The 17,797-nt window shown below is 42.2% G+C and overlaps 1 protein-coding gene across 7 annotated transcripts in view; it reads right to left on the bottom strand.

The window, feature by feature from the left end:
- LOC109952124 (myosin-16) overlaps window positions 1-17,797 on the bottom strand; it is a 68,212-nt gene that overhangs the window by 6,292 nt on the left and 44,123 nt on the right. For 6 of the 7 annotated variants that reach the window (XM_020587009.1, XM_020587010.1, XM_020587012.1 and 3 more), the window contains 17 exons: window positions 13,093-13,149; window positions 10,191-10,277; window positions 7,368-7,613; window positions 7,142-7,259; window positions 6,062-6,189; window positions 5,737-5,933; window positions 5,528-5,660; window positions 5,230-5,446; window positions 4,849-4,985; window positions 3,711-3,814; window positions 3,252-3,444; window positions 2,962-3,165; window positions 2,733-2,858; window positions 2,472-2,642; window positions 864-1,064; window positions 620-766; window positions 225-401 (listed from right to left, as the gene is read on the bottom strand). In XM_020587009.1, the coding sequence (XP_020442665.1) occupies window positions 249-401; window positions 620-766; window positions 864-1,064; window positions 2,472-2,642; window positions 2,733-2,858; window positions 2,962-3,165; window positions 3,252-3,444; window positions 3,711-3,814; window positions 4,849-4,985; window positions 5,230-5,446; window positions 5,528-5,660; window positions 5,737-5,933; window positions 6,062-6,189; window positions 7,142-7,259; window positions 7,368-7,613; window positions 10,191-10,277; window positions 13,093-13,149 (2,619 nt within the window). In that variant the 3' untranslated portion in view covers window positions 225-248. Of the gene's footprint in view, window positions 1-224; window positions 402-619; window positions 767-863; window positions 1,065-2,471; window positions 2,643-2,732; window positions 2,859-2,961; window positions 3,166-3,251; window positions 3,445-3,710; window positions 3,815-4,848; window positions 4,986-5,229; window positions 5,447-5,527; window positions 5,661-5,736; window positions 5,934-6,061; window positions 6,190-7,141; window positions 7,260-7,367; window positions 7,614-10,190; window positions 10,278-13,092; window positions 13,150-14,954; window positions 14,991-17,797 lie in introns of those variants that run through there. The other variant, XM_020587015.1, reaches the window with a different exon arrangement.

The following is a 17,797-nucleotide window of genomic DNA, read 5'->3' as shown; positions in this document are numbered from 1 at the left end:
CAGGCCGTGCTGGAGGGACTATGTCTCTCGGCTGGCCTGGGAACGCCTCGGAGGAGCTGGAGGAAGTGTCTGGAGAGAGGGAAGTCTGGACGTCTTTGCTTAGACTGCTGCCCCCGCGACCCGGTTCCGGATAAGCGGAGGAAAATGGATGGATGGAGTGTTTAATCTCTAGCTAGGATGTGTTAGAGCTGCAGAGAGTTGGAGCTGCATTCTGAAACACTTACAGTAATGGTGTCACAGCTATCTTTCTAATCAATCATAAGCTTCTTGAGGGAGTTGAGATAGGCAGGGATGAGGGAGCTGACAGACTCATCGTCATCGTTGAGCAGCTTCTCCCCTCTGCCCTCTGAGCCCGCAGAGCTGGGTGACCTGACCAGGCCAGGGTATGGCGTGCTGTATCCCTGGAAGAGACACCTCAGTGTCATTATTCACAGCAAGTTTATTATTTCATCAATTTATTTGGGACAACAGACAGGACAAAGCAAAAAGAACCAACTACTTTTATAGGATAACAGTAACTTTCTTGCCACTAGTCAATGAAAAACAGCGCTATCTGCAGACTCCCACATTGTATTCAGTTATAACTCTTAATGGCTTTGTACAGACTATGGTTACTTACAGAGGAGTAGCCCTTGCCAAAGCTGCCTCTGTTCTTGGTCCTGATCTTGGTGAGCGCTGACTCTGCGATGTCTGCTCTCTCCTCGGCATCATCCAGCTCATGGACTGTCTTCCTGTACTTGGCCAGGTTCATATTAGCTTGTTCCTCCTGCAACAGCAACAGTTTGTGTATGTGTGTGAAAACAGACATGAGTCTCATCAAGTGATATATGCTGTCGGTGAAATGGCAGGTGCAGGTGACATACAGCCTCTTCCACTTGTCTCTTATAGGCCTTCATCTTGTTCTGCAGCCGCTCCACCAGCTCCTGCATTCTCTGCTGGTTCTTTTGGTCCTCTTCTGACTGGAACAGCAGCTCCTTCAGCCGACGCTCGTTCTTCCGCAGTGTCTTCACTGTCTCAGCATGTCGCTTCTGCTCTGAGTCCAGCTCCAGCTCCAGCTCCTTCACCTGCACACAGACATGCACCGCTGCAGCTGTAGTACTGTTATTCACACCTGAGTATTTGTATCACAGCCTTATACAGTGTAAAAAGGATTCAACACGTCAACTACCTGGAAATATCTATCTTTAAAGCCTGCCTGCAGGGCAAAGTAATCCACTTTACACTACACATCAAAGTTAAAAGGCTATTCCATCAAAATAACTTCCATAAGAAAATGACTTTTAAAAGTCAAAGCAGCAAATGTCCTGATGTAAAGTCCCTAATATGCCTCCCAATAGATGCTTTACCTGACAGTGCAAACATCTTTCACACTCCATATTACCAGCTTGCAGCACAGGCTTTAAACAAAACTGTACGATGAGAGAACCTTGAGGAGACTGCCAGGGCTATTTTCTCAAACCTAATAAATCTTTGCCAGATTCAAAGAAGATGTAATACCACAGGCTGACCACTACTCATGACGCACAAGCAAAATTTTGTGTGCAAAACTGATGGAAAATTAAAAAATCCCCCTGTATCAAGTACAACTTTCTTCAGCATTGAAGAGAACCAATAAACTCATGACAATCTTGCAGTTCTTTGAGGTTTACCAGTAGCAGTTGTCAAGGAATATAAACTAAGCTTGACACTAGATGGGTGTACTGTGTTCAGATCTCAGATTCACTTTGTAGCAATCAGAATCAGAATCTGCTTTATTGGCCAGGTTTGTCGGACACACGAGGAATTTGACTCTGGTACATCGGCTCAGTGTGTATGGTGAGATGTGGTAATTTGACTAATTCAAAACTAGCTTAGTGATGATTTATTTGGTGATATACTAACGTACAGGTTAAGATAGCCCCTACATTAACATTTTCATTTTGTGTGGCCCTGTCAAAATCTTGTGTGTTTTTTCTGTGACAGTGCATATGTAGTGTTCCAGCTGACACTGACACTACGGTTTTCTACTTTGACTTCTATTGTTGTAACCCTTACTATTGGTTTTATTAGTTGATTGTAATTAAAAAAGTAATTGCATTAGGGGCTCACAGACATATTTATACCTTAGGGCCCCTTACCAGGTTAATGCTGCCCCAGACTATAGTTACTAATATTTTGTCCAGTGGATGTGGTGCATTTGTTTCTACAGAAGAACTGACAAGAAGTATGCTAGCTGCTATATATAAAATCAACACCAAAAACCCTGTGTAATAATGTTATTACTTCTTCAGGGAAAAAACAGGCATGTTGACACACGTTTTCCTTTTTGTAGATTCTGTACCTGCAGAAGTTTTCGCTTTCCATAGTGTTTATGGCTACAGTACCTACATCATCCTGTTACCACGGCAACTCAATGTCAGAATATCCTGCTCTGGACCAAAGTGCTGTCAAACCAGACAAAGCAACTGACTGATGTCTTTGTGACTTCATACCTTTCCCTCCAGCTTCTGGATGATCTTCTTGCCTCCTTTGAGAGCCATTTGCTCGGCCTCGTCCAGCCTACTGCTCATGTCTTTGATCTGAGCCTCCAGACCTTTCTTCACTCTCTCCAAATGGAGCGTGTGCTCCTGCTCCAGACGCAGCTCCTCCCCAACTCGTGCCAGCTAAAATAATTACATTATTTCACATGACTGAACGGGTTAAATCTTTACTGCTACAGTATCTTAATGTGAGTCGCCTGGCGTGTGTTTTACCTCACAGCTGGCCTTCTTGGCCTTGTCTGTGGAACCCCTCAGCTCTCCTTGCAGCTCCTCATGCTCTTGCTGCAGAGTCTGGAGATCCACCTCCAGCTTCCTCCTCCCACTCAGAGCTGTCTGGAACTGAACACAGAAGAAGGCATCAGGAGAGTCATCGGTCTAAAGGAGTAAGTTAAATCTTTAGCCTCTGCAGAACAATGAAACTGAAGCAGACATCCTCTGTCACCTGGTTGTTGAGGTCACTGTATTTCTCGTTGACCTCCTGCAGCTCAGTCTCCAGGGCCTTTCGAGCCCTCTCCGTACTCTCAAAAGCTGCACGAATCTCCTCTCCCTCGCAGACCAACAGAGAGCAGCGTCGTTCCACAGCTGCCTGCTCCTCCTTGCACTCCCCGTGGCTCCGTACCTCCTCCTCCAGCTGAGCCTGCAGCTCCTGAAACACAGGAAAACACCTGTGCTGTAAATTTCAGACTGTTGTAAACTGCTGCTCTAGAAACAAAATATCATGCTGCATCAGACCTTGATCTGCTGTTGCATCTTCTTGCTGTTCTTGCTGAGCTCTGTGTTGTTCTTTGTGAGCAGGTCCACCTGCAGCTCCAGCTCGTTGATGTCGCCCTCCAGTTTCTTCTTCAGCTTCAGGCCCTCTGCTCTACCTTTCACCTCCACATCCAGACTGGCCTGCAGGGACTCTAATGCTCTCTGGTGGCTTTTTCTGTCAGAGGAGAAAGTGACAGCTGGATGGATAAGAGGTATTACAGAGATAGACTGTGCATGTGTTGCTGCAGAGACAGTAAAGCAGGGTTTGAAAGGGGGAACAGTTTAATGAGACAGGTCTTACCTCCAAAGGTAATGTACTATGACTTTGTAGAGAGAGAGTAAAGGGAGATAGACAGGATGAAAAATCATTATGCTGGAGTATCAAAGAGTATTAGTGCTATAGATGAGAAGACTGTCACAAAGGGACGTGAAGTAGTATACCTAGTAGCTTCAAGCTCTTCCTCCTTCTCCTGCAGTCTGCGCTCCAGATCTCCTTTAGCCTGAGACAACTCCAGCTGCAGCCTCATCACCTTGGTCTCCTCAGCCTGGGAAATTTTGGGAGTAGTCCTAAATATTATACTGGTCGTCACCAATATCTAAGTTACTCATCCCTGGCAAGGTGTTGGAGAAAGAGGTCTACACTCAACTTAGCCAAAATCGCACTCCTAAAGTTTGCAAATGACCTCCAGCTAAAGTTAGACACCGTACTGTTTCCGTACTTCAGCTTTTTGAGTGATAAAACTGAGACAGTAGTGATACCATATACACATGTACATTTAAACTTTTGTCCACAAATGTATCAGAGGTCTTCACTGTGACCTTGCTCTCAACCTGACTTTCAGATAATAATTCTTTAATGTCATGGACCTTCCTTTTTTGATTCTGGTTTAAAGTTGCATTAATTTTATTTATTTATTTATTCTTGTTTGGTGAACGGGGGCTGCACGACAAGCTGTATACATAACAGTGAAACATCATGAGTAGTTGCCTATATAGAAGTCCATTAGGCACACAGCAACATTACCTTTCATGTTTCTACCCACCTGACAAAGCAGCCTATGTCACAAATTCACTTTCCTTTTATCTCCGTTTGGTCTCTACCAACTTCCTTGGAATATATTCTGTCTCTAACTGCTTAATGCTCACTAGCTGGTAGCTGCCTTTGTCATTTGGTGTTCCTCAGGTAGCGCTCAGTTGGTTTATCAGAGCTTTCTAGTTACCTGCTGCCTCCAACTTTGATGAGAGGGGCGAGAGTAAATCAGAACCAAGGTGCAGGCTTTATAACCAAAACAATGAGCTGAAAAACAATAAAACACTATAGAGCCGAATGGAACTGCAGATTTGGATGATAATTATTTTCTCTCAAATGCCATATTTATCATATAAAGTATTTGATCTTTCATTGTGCATGTTCTTTGTTTTATCTGTTGTCTTTAAAGAACTCTGTAAACTTCTTTTTGAAAAGTGCTATAAGTTTTAAAATATCTAAAGTCACACACACACTGCAGGCTTGCCCCCAGTAAGCATCAACATATTGTAATATTCAGAGCTGACAGGCAGATCTGCTGACATTACGTACCTCCAAAGCTGCCTCAGATTCCTCCAGGGAGGCCTGTAGCTCTTCTTTCTCCATCTCAATCTTCTTCTTTGCTTTCTGGAGCTCATGGACACTCTTACCACCATCTGATAGCTGTTCTGTCAGGTCAGCTATCTCCTCTGTAACACAAAGAAATAACTTACACACAGCTAATAATAGTTACTATTAACCACCAAGACAGTCTTTTAAAAGAATACTTTGATATTTTAGATAATACACTAAGGTAAGCTAACAGCAACCCAGGCTTCACTGTATCTAACACAATCTTCTTATCTGACTCTTGCCAGAAGTGCACATTTCCCAAAATGTTAAACTATTTTTTTAATTCTGCTTAAGGCATCCCCCCTCCCCCCTCACACATACCCTGGTAGGCCTTGTTCTCCCTCTGTAGAACCTCCAACTGCTCCAGCGACTCTTCGTGAGCTGTCCTGAGTTTAAAGAGCTCGCTGGCATGTTGCCTGCTCTCCTTCTGGCAACCCTCCACCTCGGCCACCAGCTCCTCACACTTCTGCTTCCAGTCTCCCAGCTGTTTCTCCAGGACCCGCTGCTTCTTATCCAAAGCCTGACCACAGCTGCTGGCCTGGGAAGGGGGACATAAGTTCAAAAATAACCGCAAAGTTTGTGGCACTGCAACACTGATACAATATGGCTCCTGCTCTACCTTATCCAGGTCCATGCAGAGGTCTTCCACCTCTCCCTGCAGCCTCTGTTTGGTTTTCTCCAGTGAAGAACATTTGGCCTGGGTGGCTTCCATGGCCTCCTCAGCCTCCTGGAGCCTGGTCGCCAGCTTCTTCCTGTGACATGCACGTTATTAAATGAACTGAAGTATATTCAGTGTTAAAAGTGACAGCCAGTGTCAACACCACATACTTGGTGTCCTCCAGCTCATCGGCATATTGGATGGCATCAGACTCATGTTTGCCCCTCCAGTGCGTCACCTCACTGTTGAGTTTGGAGATGAGGCGCTGCAGCTCCTGCTTGCTCTCCTGCTCTTCCTCCAGCTGCTCCTTCAGAGCCTCACACTCCTGCCGCACTGAGCTCAGACTGCTGCTGACCGCCTGCTTATACTGGCAACAGTACCAGAGATGTAAAGTTTTGACTTTGAGTGGAAAAACACAGGCTTTTTTCATTTGGTTGAGTACAGAATTATTATATTCACATTTGATTGTTCAACTTTGAATTCAAAAACACTGACCTTGACCTCCTCATCCAGCTGTTTCTTCAGTTCCTCCAGCTGGGTCTGGAGCAGAGTTTTGGAGCGGGTGAGCTGACTGGCTCTGCTCTCTGCCTCCTCCATCTGTCGAATCATGTCTGCATTATCAGCTGACAGGAAAAACAAGAACACTGTTTATTAATACAGCGTAGCATTTTGAAGCACTATGCCAGGTACTCTAACAATACACACAAAAAGCAAACCTACAATGTGCGTCATGTACCTACTGTACCTGATAAAGATACACAATATAAAACAAAGTATTTTGCTTTCCTTATCTACTAAACAAAGCACCAGTGACTCATTTTCCAGTAAATTACTAACATATCTGTATCCTGTTGCATTTATTTGTGATAATAATAATAATAATGTGATTTTCTTGCCACTAAAGACAAAGTAAAACTCATATTATTCTGTTAAAGGGGAACTCCACTGATTGTATAAAGTCCAGTATGTCAAAGTCTGTTTACTTGTCAGGAGTGCTACTTAGCTTGCAAAAGCACTTTTTATAATGTCTTCTGTTGCTGTGGTGGAGCTTTGTCAAGTCTAAAAAAACATACTCATACTGAATCATTTTGACTTAGTCTTGGGGACTACAGTTCACATGTTCAGTTGCATTATGGGAAGTGCGGGATCTAACAGGTTTTAAAGCTTGAAGATATTAGGGACTAAAAGTGAAAATACATAGGGCTCCCATTCATCAATTTTGAAATAGCAACAGTAGTTTAAACAATTTGGGAAAACATTTGCATTTTTGGAGTTGGGCAAACAAGAAGATCAGAACCGTTGATTGTGAGCTGACAGTTAGCTTAGCTGCCTCTGTGCAAAGCTCAGAGGTTTACTCACTAACCCCTCTATTTTTGAGTTTTGGTGAAAGTAATGCTGGTATTTTTCTCTATTTCTAGTCTTTATGCTGACTAGGTTGCTTAACTTTAAACAGAAATACAGAAGATGATTCAGTTCTCACCCGCAGTTACACCTGAATCAGCTGACTTGAACAATTCTAAGGCCATATATTGTACAGTAATTGACAGTATTCATGTTGAATCGGTACCAGTGTACCTGTAAGTCTGTTCTTGGCTACACTGAGCTCAGTGAGTGTCCTCTGCAGGTCGTCTCCTCTCCTGTTGGCTTCAGACAGCTGCTCCTCCAGCTTCTTCATCTGGCCGTCCGAGGACGTCTGCAGTGTAGTGAAAACACAACAGCACACAAGTCAAAGGCCTAGGATGTTGTCAGCTTGTTAAAAATTTAACTCTGTGTGGCAGTAACAGCAGGTCTAGTCACTCACCTTGGCTTTCTGCAGACTCTCCAGTGAAGCAGCCAGCTCGTCCATGTCCACCATCAGGCTCTGCTTCTCCTTCTCCAGTTTGGCTCTGACCCGCTGCAGAGCCTCACACTGCTCGCTCAGCTCTGCCATAGCATCGCTGTGCTTTTTCCTCAAAGAAACAGCCAGCGCTTCGGATTGAGCAGAGGACTCCTCCAGGTCTCTCCTGAGATGCTGCAGCTCGGCCTCCCGCTTCTTATTCACCTCCATCTGTTAACCGCACACAGATTTTCTGTAATGTTCTGCTGTACAGTTAATGTGAGGCACAACAGTGGTGTCAAACTGGTATCACCCCAAAGGGACATAGGATCATTTTTGTATCATGTACTGGGAATATTCTAAAGCAAGTTTTTGAAAACCTGTCCTTGGCAGAACACTAAAATGTCTCAAATTCTTAATTCTCAATGACAACTTTTCTTTAGATCCCTAAATCCAGCAGAAAAGAATAGCAAGTTCATGCCCATATTGCTGAAAATGGTGGTAGTGGCTTGCCAAGCTCCCCATTCCCTCACACACTAACACTGAACAAAACTGTCTCTAGATGTTATTTATATGGAGTGGACTTCAGGTAAATCAGGAAACACTTGATCCTGGTCTTCAGTCAAATCAAATCAAGTTTTATTTATACAGCGCCAAACAGTCATCTCAGGACACTTTACAAAGGTGGGTAACAGTAAGGCCTTACTGTTATCACTATTATTACAGAGGAAAACCCAACAAATCCCCCTTGAGCAAGCACTTGGCAACAGTGGGGAGGAAAAACTCCCTTTAACAGAAGAAACCTCCGACAGACCCCGGCTCTTGGTAGGCAGCCTTCTGCCTTGACCGGTTGGGGTGAGTGGACAGAGGAGAGAGGAAAGAAGAACAGCAACAAGACACAACAAACAATCAAACACTGGTCAGGTCGATGTGGCTGGTGACTGCTCATCAGAGACGTAGAGCTCCAGAGCCAGGGCAAAGGTACAGAGAGAGAGAGAGGACACACTACAGGAGAGAGGAGACACACAGTTAGTGATGTGTAATGGTGGCATATAGAAGGGGGAGGAGAGGGGAGGGAAGGGAAGGGGAGGAAAGGAGAGAAACTCAGAGCATCATGGGGCCCCCCAGCAGCCTAGGCCTATAGCAGCATAACTAAGGGAAGGTTCAGGGTCACCTGATCCAGCCCTAACTATAAGCTTTATCAAAAAGGAACGTCTTAAGTCTAATCTTAAAGGTAGAGAGGGTGTCCGCCTCCCGAACTGAGACTGGGAGTTGGTTCCATAGGAGAGGAGCTTGATAGCTAAAGGCCCTGCCTCCCATTCTGCTTCTGTGGACTCTAGGAACCACAAGTAAACCTGAGAGCAAAGTGCTTTGTTGTGATGAAGCTCTATGAGGTCTTTAAGATACGATGGAGCCTTGTCATTAAGGGCTTTGTATGTTAGGAGAAGGATTTTAAATTCTATTCTGAATTTTACAGGGAGCCAGTGGAGAGAAACTAATATGAGAGAGATATGATCTCTCTTGCTAGTTCCTGTCAGTACTCTGGCTGCAGCATTTTGGATTAACGGGAGGCTTTTTAGGGAATTATTGGGACATCCTGATAGTAAAGAGTTACAGTAGTCCAGCCTGGAAGTAACAAATGCATGGACCAGTTTTTCAGCATCACTTTGAGACAGGATGCTCCTGATTTTCGCAGTATTGCGCAGGTGAAAGATGGCAGTTCTAGAGACTTGGTTTATGTGTGGTTTAAAGAATAAATCCTGGTCAAAAATGACTCCAAAGTTCCTCACAGTAGTACTGGAGGTGAGAGCTATGTCATCTAAAGTAACTATATGATTAGACAGCAGATTTCTAAGGTTTTCAGGCCCAAGCACAATAACTTCAGTTTTGTCAGAGTTTAGAAGTAAGAAGTTGCAGGTCATCCAGGCCTTTATGTCTTTAAGACATGCTTGAAGTTTGACCAGCTGATCTGATTCATTTGGCTTCATAAATAAATATAACTGAGTATCATCTGCATAGCAATGGAAATTTATGCTGTGCTTCCTGATAATGCCTAAAGGGAGCATGTATAAAGTGAAGAGAATTGGACCTAACACAGAGCCCTGTGGAATGCCGTCATTAACTTCAGTCTATAACATGAACAAATTGAAATCTTTCTGATAGGTAAGATTTGAACCAACTTAGGGCGGTTCACTTCACAAATAAATAAATATTTCTACACTGGACATACCAAGAGATGGCAACAGAATTGCAAGGACAGTCTCTTAAGGGTAGAAGTAGAATAAATAGAGGCAGTTGAGCAGTTCACCAGAGGCAATCAAACAGCTTTTTTTTATATAAAAGAAGAACCCTATTAACTTGCATTAAGGGAAATAATAATACAATACTCCAAATACAGTACATGTATACAGTTTTTAATCTTATGTGACTATTTAGAAATGGTTACCAAGTATTTTTGCTTCATTTTAAATTTATTTCTAATGAGATTTTTGTGCAACAAGCGCTATACGACTTAGGTGAGTTTGAGTAATGTGACACTGTGGTGGATTGAGGATGGGGAGGGCATGCTATAAGAAATGGGGGACAAAAAGCACGGGCCTAGTTGTATGTAAACACTCCGGTATGCACTACAGTTTGACACCACCATTTGCCTCAGCTTTGTGGAAACAAATTTATATGCAAATTCATTGTATCTCCCAGGATGTGTATAAAGATGTTCATAAAGATATGACAGTTACAGTTTTACATGAAAATCTACAACTACACAAATGTTGTTTAGTGTTTGTGTGTGTATACAGTGTAGTGTACCTGTGAGGCAGTGACCCCTCCAGCTTCCTCCAGTCGGTCAGTGAGATCATCCCGTTCTCTGGTTAGATCTGCTCTCTGCTTCTCCACCTGCCCCAAAACAGTTGAAAAATGCTACTAAATACTAAATGTACAGTTTGATGCTAAATGATCAAAATCATGTTATTATGATGTAATGAAGCATTTGAGGGAAAACTTAAGTGAAACATTCATGAAGTTGCATTCATTTATTGAACTCAGCATCCACACAGCATGCCAAACATATTGATAAACACCTCCACTGCATTAAACATCAGACAGAGAACATCTGGCTCTAAAGCAGTCCCACCTACTAGGCCACGATATTTAACTACCAGGGGTCAGCATGAGTGACAGCAAAGCAAAACGACCTTTTCTGAGGTCAGGAGATCAGCTGATGTTACAGTGATGTCAGCTGCTTTTGTACAGTCCAAATATTAAATTGACAAAAATCAAAAAGACACCAAATACAATCATAAAATATCAAGACCTTCATTAATTAAATATGTGTCCCACTAAAATCCACACCGGTTCCAACAATACAATAAAACTTGATGCCAGTGTATCACATACCATACATCAAAACAAACAAAACATTTAAAGCTGCAAAAATGTTGGCGTATGAATGATAAAGTTCTCAACAAGGTCTTCAGAGAGCCAGAGACAGAATTTATAATGCAGGGCCATTACACGCACTAACAGCCAGCGCTCCGCTCAATCGTTTGCAGCTGGTTTAGACAGATGATGAGACTGGTCTGTGAACGCGGGACTCTCAGGCCACTCTGACAGCAGCAGAGAGTCACAGCCATCAAACACTGCGGGCAGTACAAGGAAAAACAGATGATATTCATTGGGGGCCTCCTCTCTCACCCCCCCCACCCCCCAGCTCAGTCTCCAAAGACATGCAGCCCACCAGCTCCCCCAGCCCCACCCTCTGTGTCTAAACCCTGGCTTTGTTCAGATGGTTAACACTCGGCTCACTCGTCACTCTCCTCCGCACCACTGGACACTACTTACTCCCATTCACATGCTAAAAGGAAGTCAATTCTCCCAATTTCTCTTTCTGGAGGAGGGAGATTCATCTTGATTTGCACAAGAGCTGGTCATACTGCACATACAGTACATGCTGATTTCTTCTCTGAAATGAAGTATAATGTATATGCAGTATCCATAGCAAGTGTGCATTAAACTACGTATACTACTTCTGTACTGCTTCACTACTTGTAAACATCTAAATTTAAAGGTGATGTAAAAATAAATAGGATAATGACTAATGTTAATCTTTGTTTTCACTTAAATAGGTGACATAGAAAAGCTTATCATTCATTCCTAGTTATGTTTTTATACACTCCTTACATTTTAATCCAATGTTCGCTCCTCTTTCAACCCTGTATTTGTCTTCACCAACTCCTGACGGAAATATCTGTTCCTTTATTTGCTAAATAAACAACTGTCTTTACCAGTGGGTTGCTAATCTTGCACAACTGCTGTTTGGTGCTGGACAGGCAGTGGACAATCTATCAAATCTATATAAAGTTGGGTGATAAATCTCAGGGGATTTGTCACTACAAGTGACCTCCATTGACATTACACATGACATAAAAGTATTGATTAGTGCTGCTTTAAAATTCATTGTTTAGAATTGTTGCAACATGTTGTGTGTTAATGTTGTTTCAGATCCATTTCCACTCTGACATCAACAAATGTGCGCCAAGTCAAAGATACTGATGTCATATCTGCATTTGTGTCCATGATCACACACTGTTTGCATGTTCTGTGTGTGTGTTCCTCAGTGAGTGAGCACTGTACTGTACACCGGAATGTGTGTGAGACAGGCTGGAATTCCAGCTGGAGAAGGTACTATGGAAAAGGATGCTGTCTCTCAGCCCCTCTCTGCTGATGCTATCTTCCCTCTGTGACCTGAGGAGCAGAGCCTAACAATAGTGAGCCTGTCTGCAGTATTTGAGCTCTTCTAAAGACACGGGCTGTGGAGCAGATAAAGACCTGCATGTCTCTGCCTGCCCCTTTCACCCCTGGAGACTGATGTGTGTGTGGGGGGCGACATAGCACCATTAGGAATACCACCCAGAGTGAGGAGACGTGCAAAGCAAACCCTCGGGTCTGCTGTCACTCCATTCATTGAACAGAGTGAAATATGCACCTTTGGTATTTCTGCCTTTACCTACTGTAACATGGAAAGTTCAGTCAGGTCTTAAGAGGTTTGAACTGGTTCTGGGGCTTAAATACACACGATTTAAGAGTGTCTCGTTTGAAAAAACAAACGCTTAAAGCGGCCGCTTTCATAGATCAGCTTTATATCAATCAGGCATGCTGTGCTGAAATCATTTTACAAAGATGTTTTGGAAACTTTGCTGCAGTGAAAGGGAAGGCAGTAAAAAATGTCCAGCTCTTCTGATTTGCTTCTAGGAGCAAGACGGGAGGATTACAAGAACCAGAAGGTGCTCTGATATGTGTGCATGTGAGAGAGATGAAGAACAACTGGGGAACGTAAGAGGATGCTATTGCCCTGTATGTTAATCAGAAACCTGTCGTCTCCTCTCACCCTGGTTTATTATCACAGGTGCAGATAATTTGAGGTGACCAAAGGTGCAACACGTAACACACATGCACAATGGGCTGCCAACACATCAGCAATCTTTTTGCACTCTTCTTTTCTGTCTCTCAATGTTCTCTGTGATCCAAACACTGCTCTCAACACCACTGGTCTGGATGTTACAGCAGAGCCAAGCTGATCCCAGAGCTGCCTGGCACTCTCTTACCTGCCCTGCAGCCTGCCAGACAAATTTAATGTTCACCTGCTCTTCGTTATGGGGGAGATATTGTACAGTACAGAGCCTTGCAGTTGTGTACAGTAGGTAGAGCATACCTTGGCTCTGATGGCCCGCTCTGCTTCCAGCTCCTCCTCCAGCTCCTCGATGCGGGCCTAAAGAGAGAAGGAAGTTCAGAACAGTCTGCTTCCACTAAAATATAAAACAGATACAGCAGATCAGAAGTTGAGCTGTTACACTCTGGTTTCACAGTGCCAAGTAGGGCGTCACCTCCACGGAGTGTTTGCTATTTCAGGGCAGCAGTTAAATGTGGTGAGGCTGTCTCATAGACTCTGCTTTCTCCAGGGATTTGGCATCCCTCAAACTTTTTCCTCAGGTAGCAATTTAGAGCAAGAATGTCTGTAGCCACCATCATTATCTGTATTCTGACCCAGGGCTGTGCTATGTCCGGTCAGAGAGACCAAAAAGCATCTGTGCCATTTTCATGACATTCTAGGAAGCTGGGTTATGTTTTCGCTGCTTTCTCTTGGTTTGAGAATCTGATGCTTTCCCAAGCAGTGTCAAAGACTGAATAGCAGTCAAAATGGTAATTGTATCTAATTCATTATAAACTGAGTTTGTGGTGTATATTTTGTAATGTTTTAAGTTCTATGAGGCTTATTTCCAGGCTAAAGTTACAGTATACTGCATATATTACCTGTTACAAAAGGTTCAATAACAATATTTTAGTAATACAAAAAATGTATATAAATCTGCAAATCATGTTAAAATGACAGGAAGTTCTTATGTTTGATAGCATCTGGGTTGCAAGTTGGTGTATTCATATGAATGCAGAATGCAGGGCTGCACTGGTCAGCACAATATGTCCTTTTATCTGCTTTTGACTTCATTATAAACTATTCATTAACTGTTCAAATGCTGCTTATATATGCTATCTGGGGGCTAAATTACATTTTTATTAATACTTTGGCAAACCAAAAGACTGATAGTGAGATTAAATCTTCATTGAAAATGCAATTCTCCCTTTTTACTCATTGGGGGAAATGCCCAGCTACTAGTTACATACAACCTTGCACACAGAAAATATGATGCACTGCAGCAGATTTAACTATCCAACAAAACACAATGGTTCAGATTTGCTCCACTTGAACAAAATACAACAGTAAAGTGCTGCTTATTCATTCATTAATTAGTCATTTCATAATATAATGTATTATAGAATAACAGCAGCATCATTTCTAAAAAAAAAAAAAAAGGGGTTTATTGTTTTAGTACATTTTGACCATTCAATGCAGGGCTTTTACTTAGAATGGAGATTTTCATAGCTTAGCATTGCCATTTTTAAGTAAAGGCTCCGAATACTTCCTCCACCACCAATTACAATATTCATATAATCATTTGTGCTCATTTAAAATGGGTTTAAATGCCCCTAATATTATTTTGAGTCCAGTATTCAAAACAATCAGAATGATGTAATACATCACTGTCCTGTTCCACTAATCTCATGCCAAAGCTGCATTTTGTGCTGCTAGTTTCCCATTCTGACTCCATCCTTCCAAGTCATGTCATGTTCTGCACTATCTCCAGTTTCTATCAATGTCAGGAAGTCTGGCTGACATGGCGTGTAGCCCAGGGCCATTCACACCGACACCACCTTCTCGCACTGATGTGATGAAAGCTGCTCACCGGCTACACGCCAGCCAACGCTCACACATGAACCTATCAGACATTATAAAGCAAAATAAATGCATGAACATGTAACTATCTTGCAGTTCTAGCATTTTTGATTCATTCTAATACATTTATCTAAACATTTTAGAAATGTCCCAAAAGTCTGATCAAACATCAGTATTTTCCCCCAAAACACAAGCACGAAGCCATTAACCCTGCTACTATTTAGATGTTTCTTTCAAAGTAAAGTTTCACCAGAACAACAAAAAAAGTAAAATTAAAAACTCACATGCCAGCGCAGGACATCTGCAGAGAGAACAGCCATGGTGAGGCAGCAGCAGCTTGAATGACTGACTCACATATACTGCTGAGCCCCTCCAGCATTTTTCTGTCCACACCCCCTTATGCATGCACAGCCTGTCTGTCTCTCGCAGCTCCCCGCTCACATATCTGTTTCTTGTTAAATTCCTACTTCCCACAGAATAAATACTGTGGCAGTAATACATTTGTAGAAAATACAACATACCGACAGTGCTAAAATGTTTGAGCCAGACTATAGTTTGGGATACTTATCTCTGGCAGAAAAAGTGTACATGTTGCTTTTGTACACCTTTTAAAATTAAATACATTAGAAATTGTCCCACACACACTCTTTTATACTTAAGAGCACTCAATGGAGCAACGTGGGGAAATACAATTAACCCATCATTGCCGAGAATGGTTGGAGGGCTGGAGCTCCATAATTGTATGGGCTTAAAGTTCTTTTTTCCAGTGTACTCTGAAACCATAATAGTTGTCCATGAATTACAATCAGATGTGGCCTCATAACTGATGTCTCCTCACTGCTGTCTGAGGGGATGTTCCGCGGCGTGGGCAGTTCTATCCTGTGAGATCCCCCGGTGTCAGTCGCAGGGGAAAAGCCAAACACTGGAAGCCCTGCCTCTGCACTGCCTGCCTTCAACCGTTAGGTTTGGCATTAAAAACCTCTTTTTAGGTTTATGAAGAAACCATGATTTCAGTTACATACATCCTTAAGGTTAAAGGACCTTTGTCAAGATGCCATGGTTACATCAATAAACATGTGGAACAGTCATGATTCCTGGTTGGAAGTGGGGAAACAAGCAACCTTTGGTTCTGGGATTTGTTAACCCATCCCTTTATCCTAACCTCCTCCAAACTCAGACTTTGTTGCTCTACATTAGTGCTCCCCAACTAGCGGATTCCAAAGAAGATTTTATCTAGACCGCAAAGTGTTTCACATTAAAATATTAATCTGAAATGACAGAGACAGACAGGATACTTTATTAATCAAAGGGGAATTCTGGGGCCATTTGTTCAGAAGCAATCTGATCGGATCAAATTTTGAAAATGGGTTCCAAAAACAGGTACTGGAATCAAATTAGATTAGCCTACATACAGCAATCTAATCACAGTTGTGATCTGGATCAAACCTATTTGTTTTGTTTTACTTTTTAGTAGGAATGAGATACCTCGGATCCAAAAACAAACAAACAAACAAAAAAAAAAAAAAAAACGGGTTTTTCCTGATCCCAGCAGAAGTGGATTCTGGGACAAAATGTAATAAAGCTTTAAAATTAGTCAAATAATACAACAATTTACAATTTCTATCATGTAAAAGATGAACTTCAAAGAGCAGGTCTCCACCAATGAGGACCTTTGAGGGTTTTTTTTTAAATAACTATTGGACATTTAGCCTTTCTATGATTTAAAGCTGTATGTTCTAGATATCCACAAATGTATAAATAATGTGTTTTGTATTTACTGTATTTGCTGTGGGTCAGATGAGGAGCCTGATTCCTTAAAAGAAATTGAAAATGGAAGGGGGGATGCATTGTTTTACTATGCCGTTTTCTGTTTAATAAAAATCATACAGTAGTAACCTCCCACTGGCTAATTCACCTCTTGTTCCTTTCACAGGTAGTTGCCTACAATGTGATGTATAGTCCCATTTATAGTAAATCTAGATTTGGTCATCAAAGAAGGTTTGTATCCGATCTAATGTCGCTTTGAAAAACTGGCACAAAAGCAATGTGGACTATCTGATCTAGGATAGCAAAACATGGGATTTCCAAATCTGGTTCACTCTGAAACATCTGGTATAAACTAACCAGACCACAGGGCATGACTGAGCTCTTTCTCCTCAGATTGTGATGACCCTCAGCAGTTTTCTATGTGAGGCAAGCCAGAGAATTTCAAGGGAGGAGCAGTGTGAAAAAAGATAAACCAGAAATAATAACTGTAAACATCAAACTTAAGCTCCGCTATGTGTTAGGCAAAGTGGATCTACTTGTATTTATTCTGTGAGAGAGGAGACAGAGTCTGGGGTGAGCAGAAAATGGAGCAAGTATGGCGATGAAGTTTTAAAGTTTGGGTTTTCATGGACTGGTCCCAGTGTTGCTCCACTGCCACAGTGTTATTTATACAGAAGTTCTAGTTAATGACAGTAAGAGACCATGTAAACAAGTTTTGGGATCAAGATGGGACCTTCTGGTAGAAAACTAGAGGATTCGCGGTCATGGCAGGTATATAGTGGGGAAAAGAATTATTTGATCTCCTGCTGATTTTGTAGGTAAATGAAGGGTCTATAATTTTTATCATAGGTTTATTCTAAAGGACAGAGACAGAATATCAACAAAAACCTCCCCAAAAAGCACATGATACAAATGTTATTTTTCCCACTGCAATACCTGTAAATTACATTGTACATATAGATCCACTGAATCCAGATTGTGTATATACAGTATATATACACGCATTCCCTTGCTTGTTGACATACAGTATATGTACACATCGAGAGCTGCTGTACCAGAGTGAAATTCCTCATGTTTCCAACACACCTGGCCAATAAAGCTGATTCTGATTCTCTCTTTCTGAACCCACTAATCTTCTTTTTGGGCTTCATTAATCTACCAGCCAACAGTAATTCTGGCTCCCACAGACTGGGTATGTGCTCAAGTGGTGCCCAAATTAGTCCTGTCAATTTAAGAAGGTGCTCCTAATGACAATTCGTTATGTGCTGCAGTTTAAAAGACACGTGTCCACAGAGTTTATCTATCTTCCATTCAAACCTCACCACCATGGGCAAGACCAAAGAGCTGTCAAAGGAAAGGT

This window comes from Monopterus albus, unplaced genomic scaffold, assembly GCF_001952655.1.
Source record: "Monopterus albus unplaced genomic scaffold, M_albus_1.0 scaffold434.1, whole genome shotgun sequence".
NCBI classification, from domain to species: domain Eukaryota; kingdom Metazoa; phylum Chordata; class Actinopteri; order Synbranchiformes; family Synbranchidae; genus Monopterus; species Monopterus albus.
The sequence above is the reverse complement of the archived record's forward strand: the minus strand, read 5'-3'. Positions and strand labels throughout refer to the sequence as shown.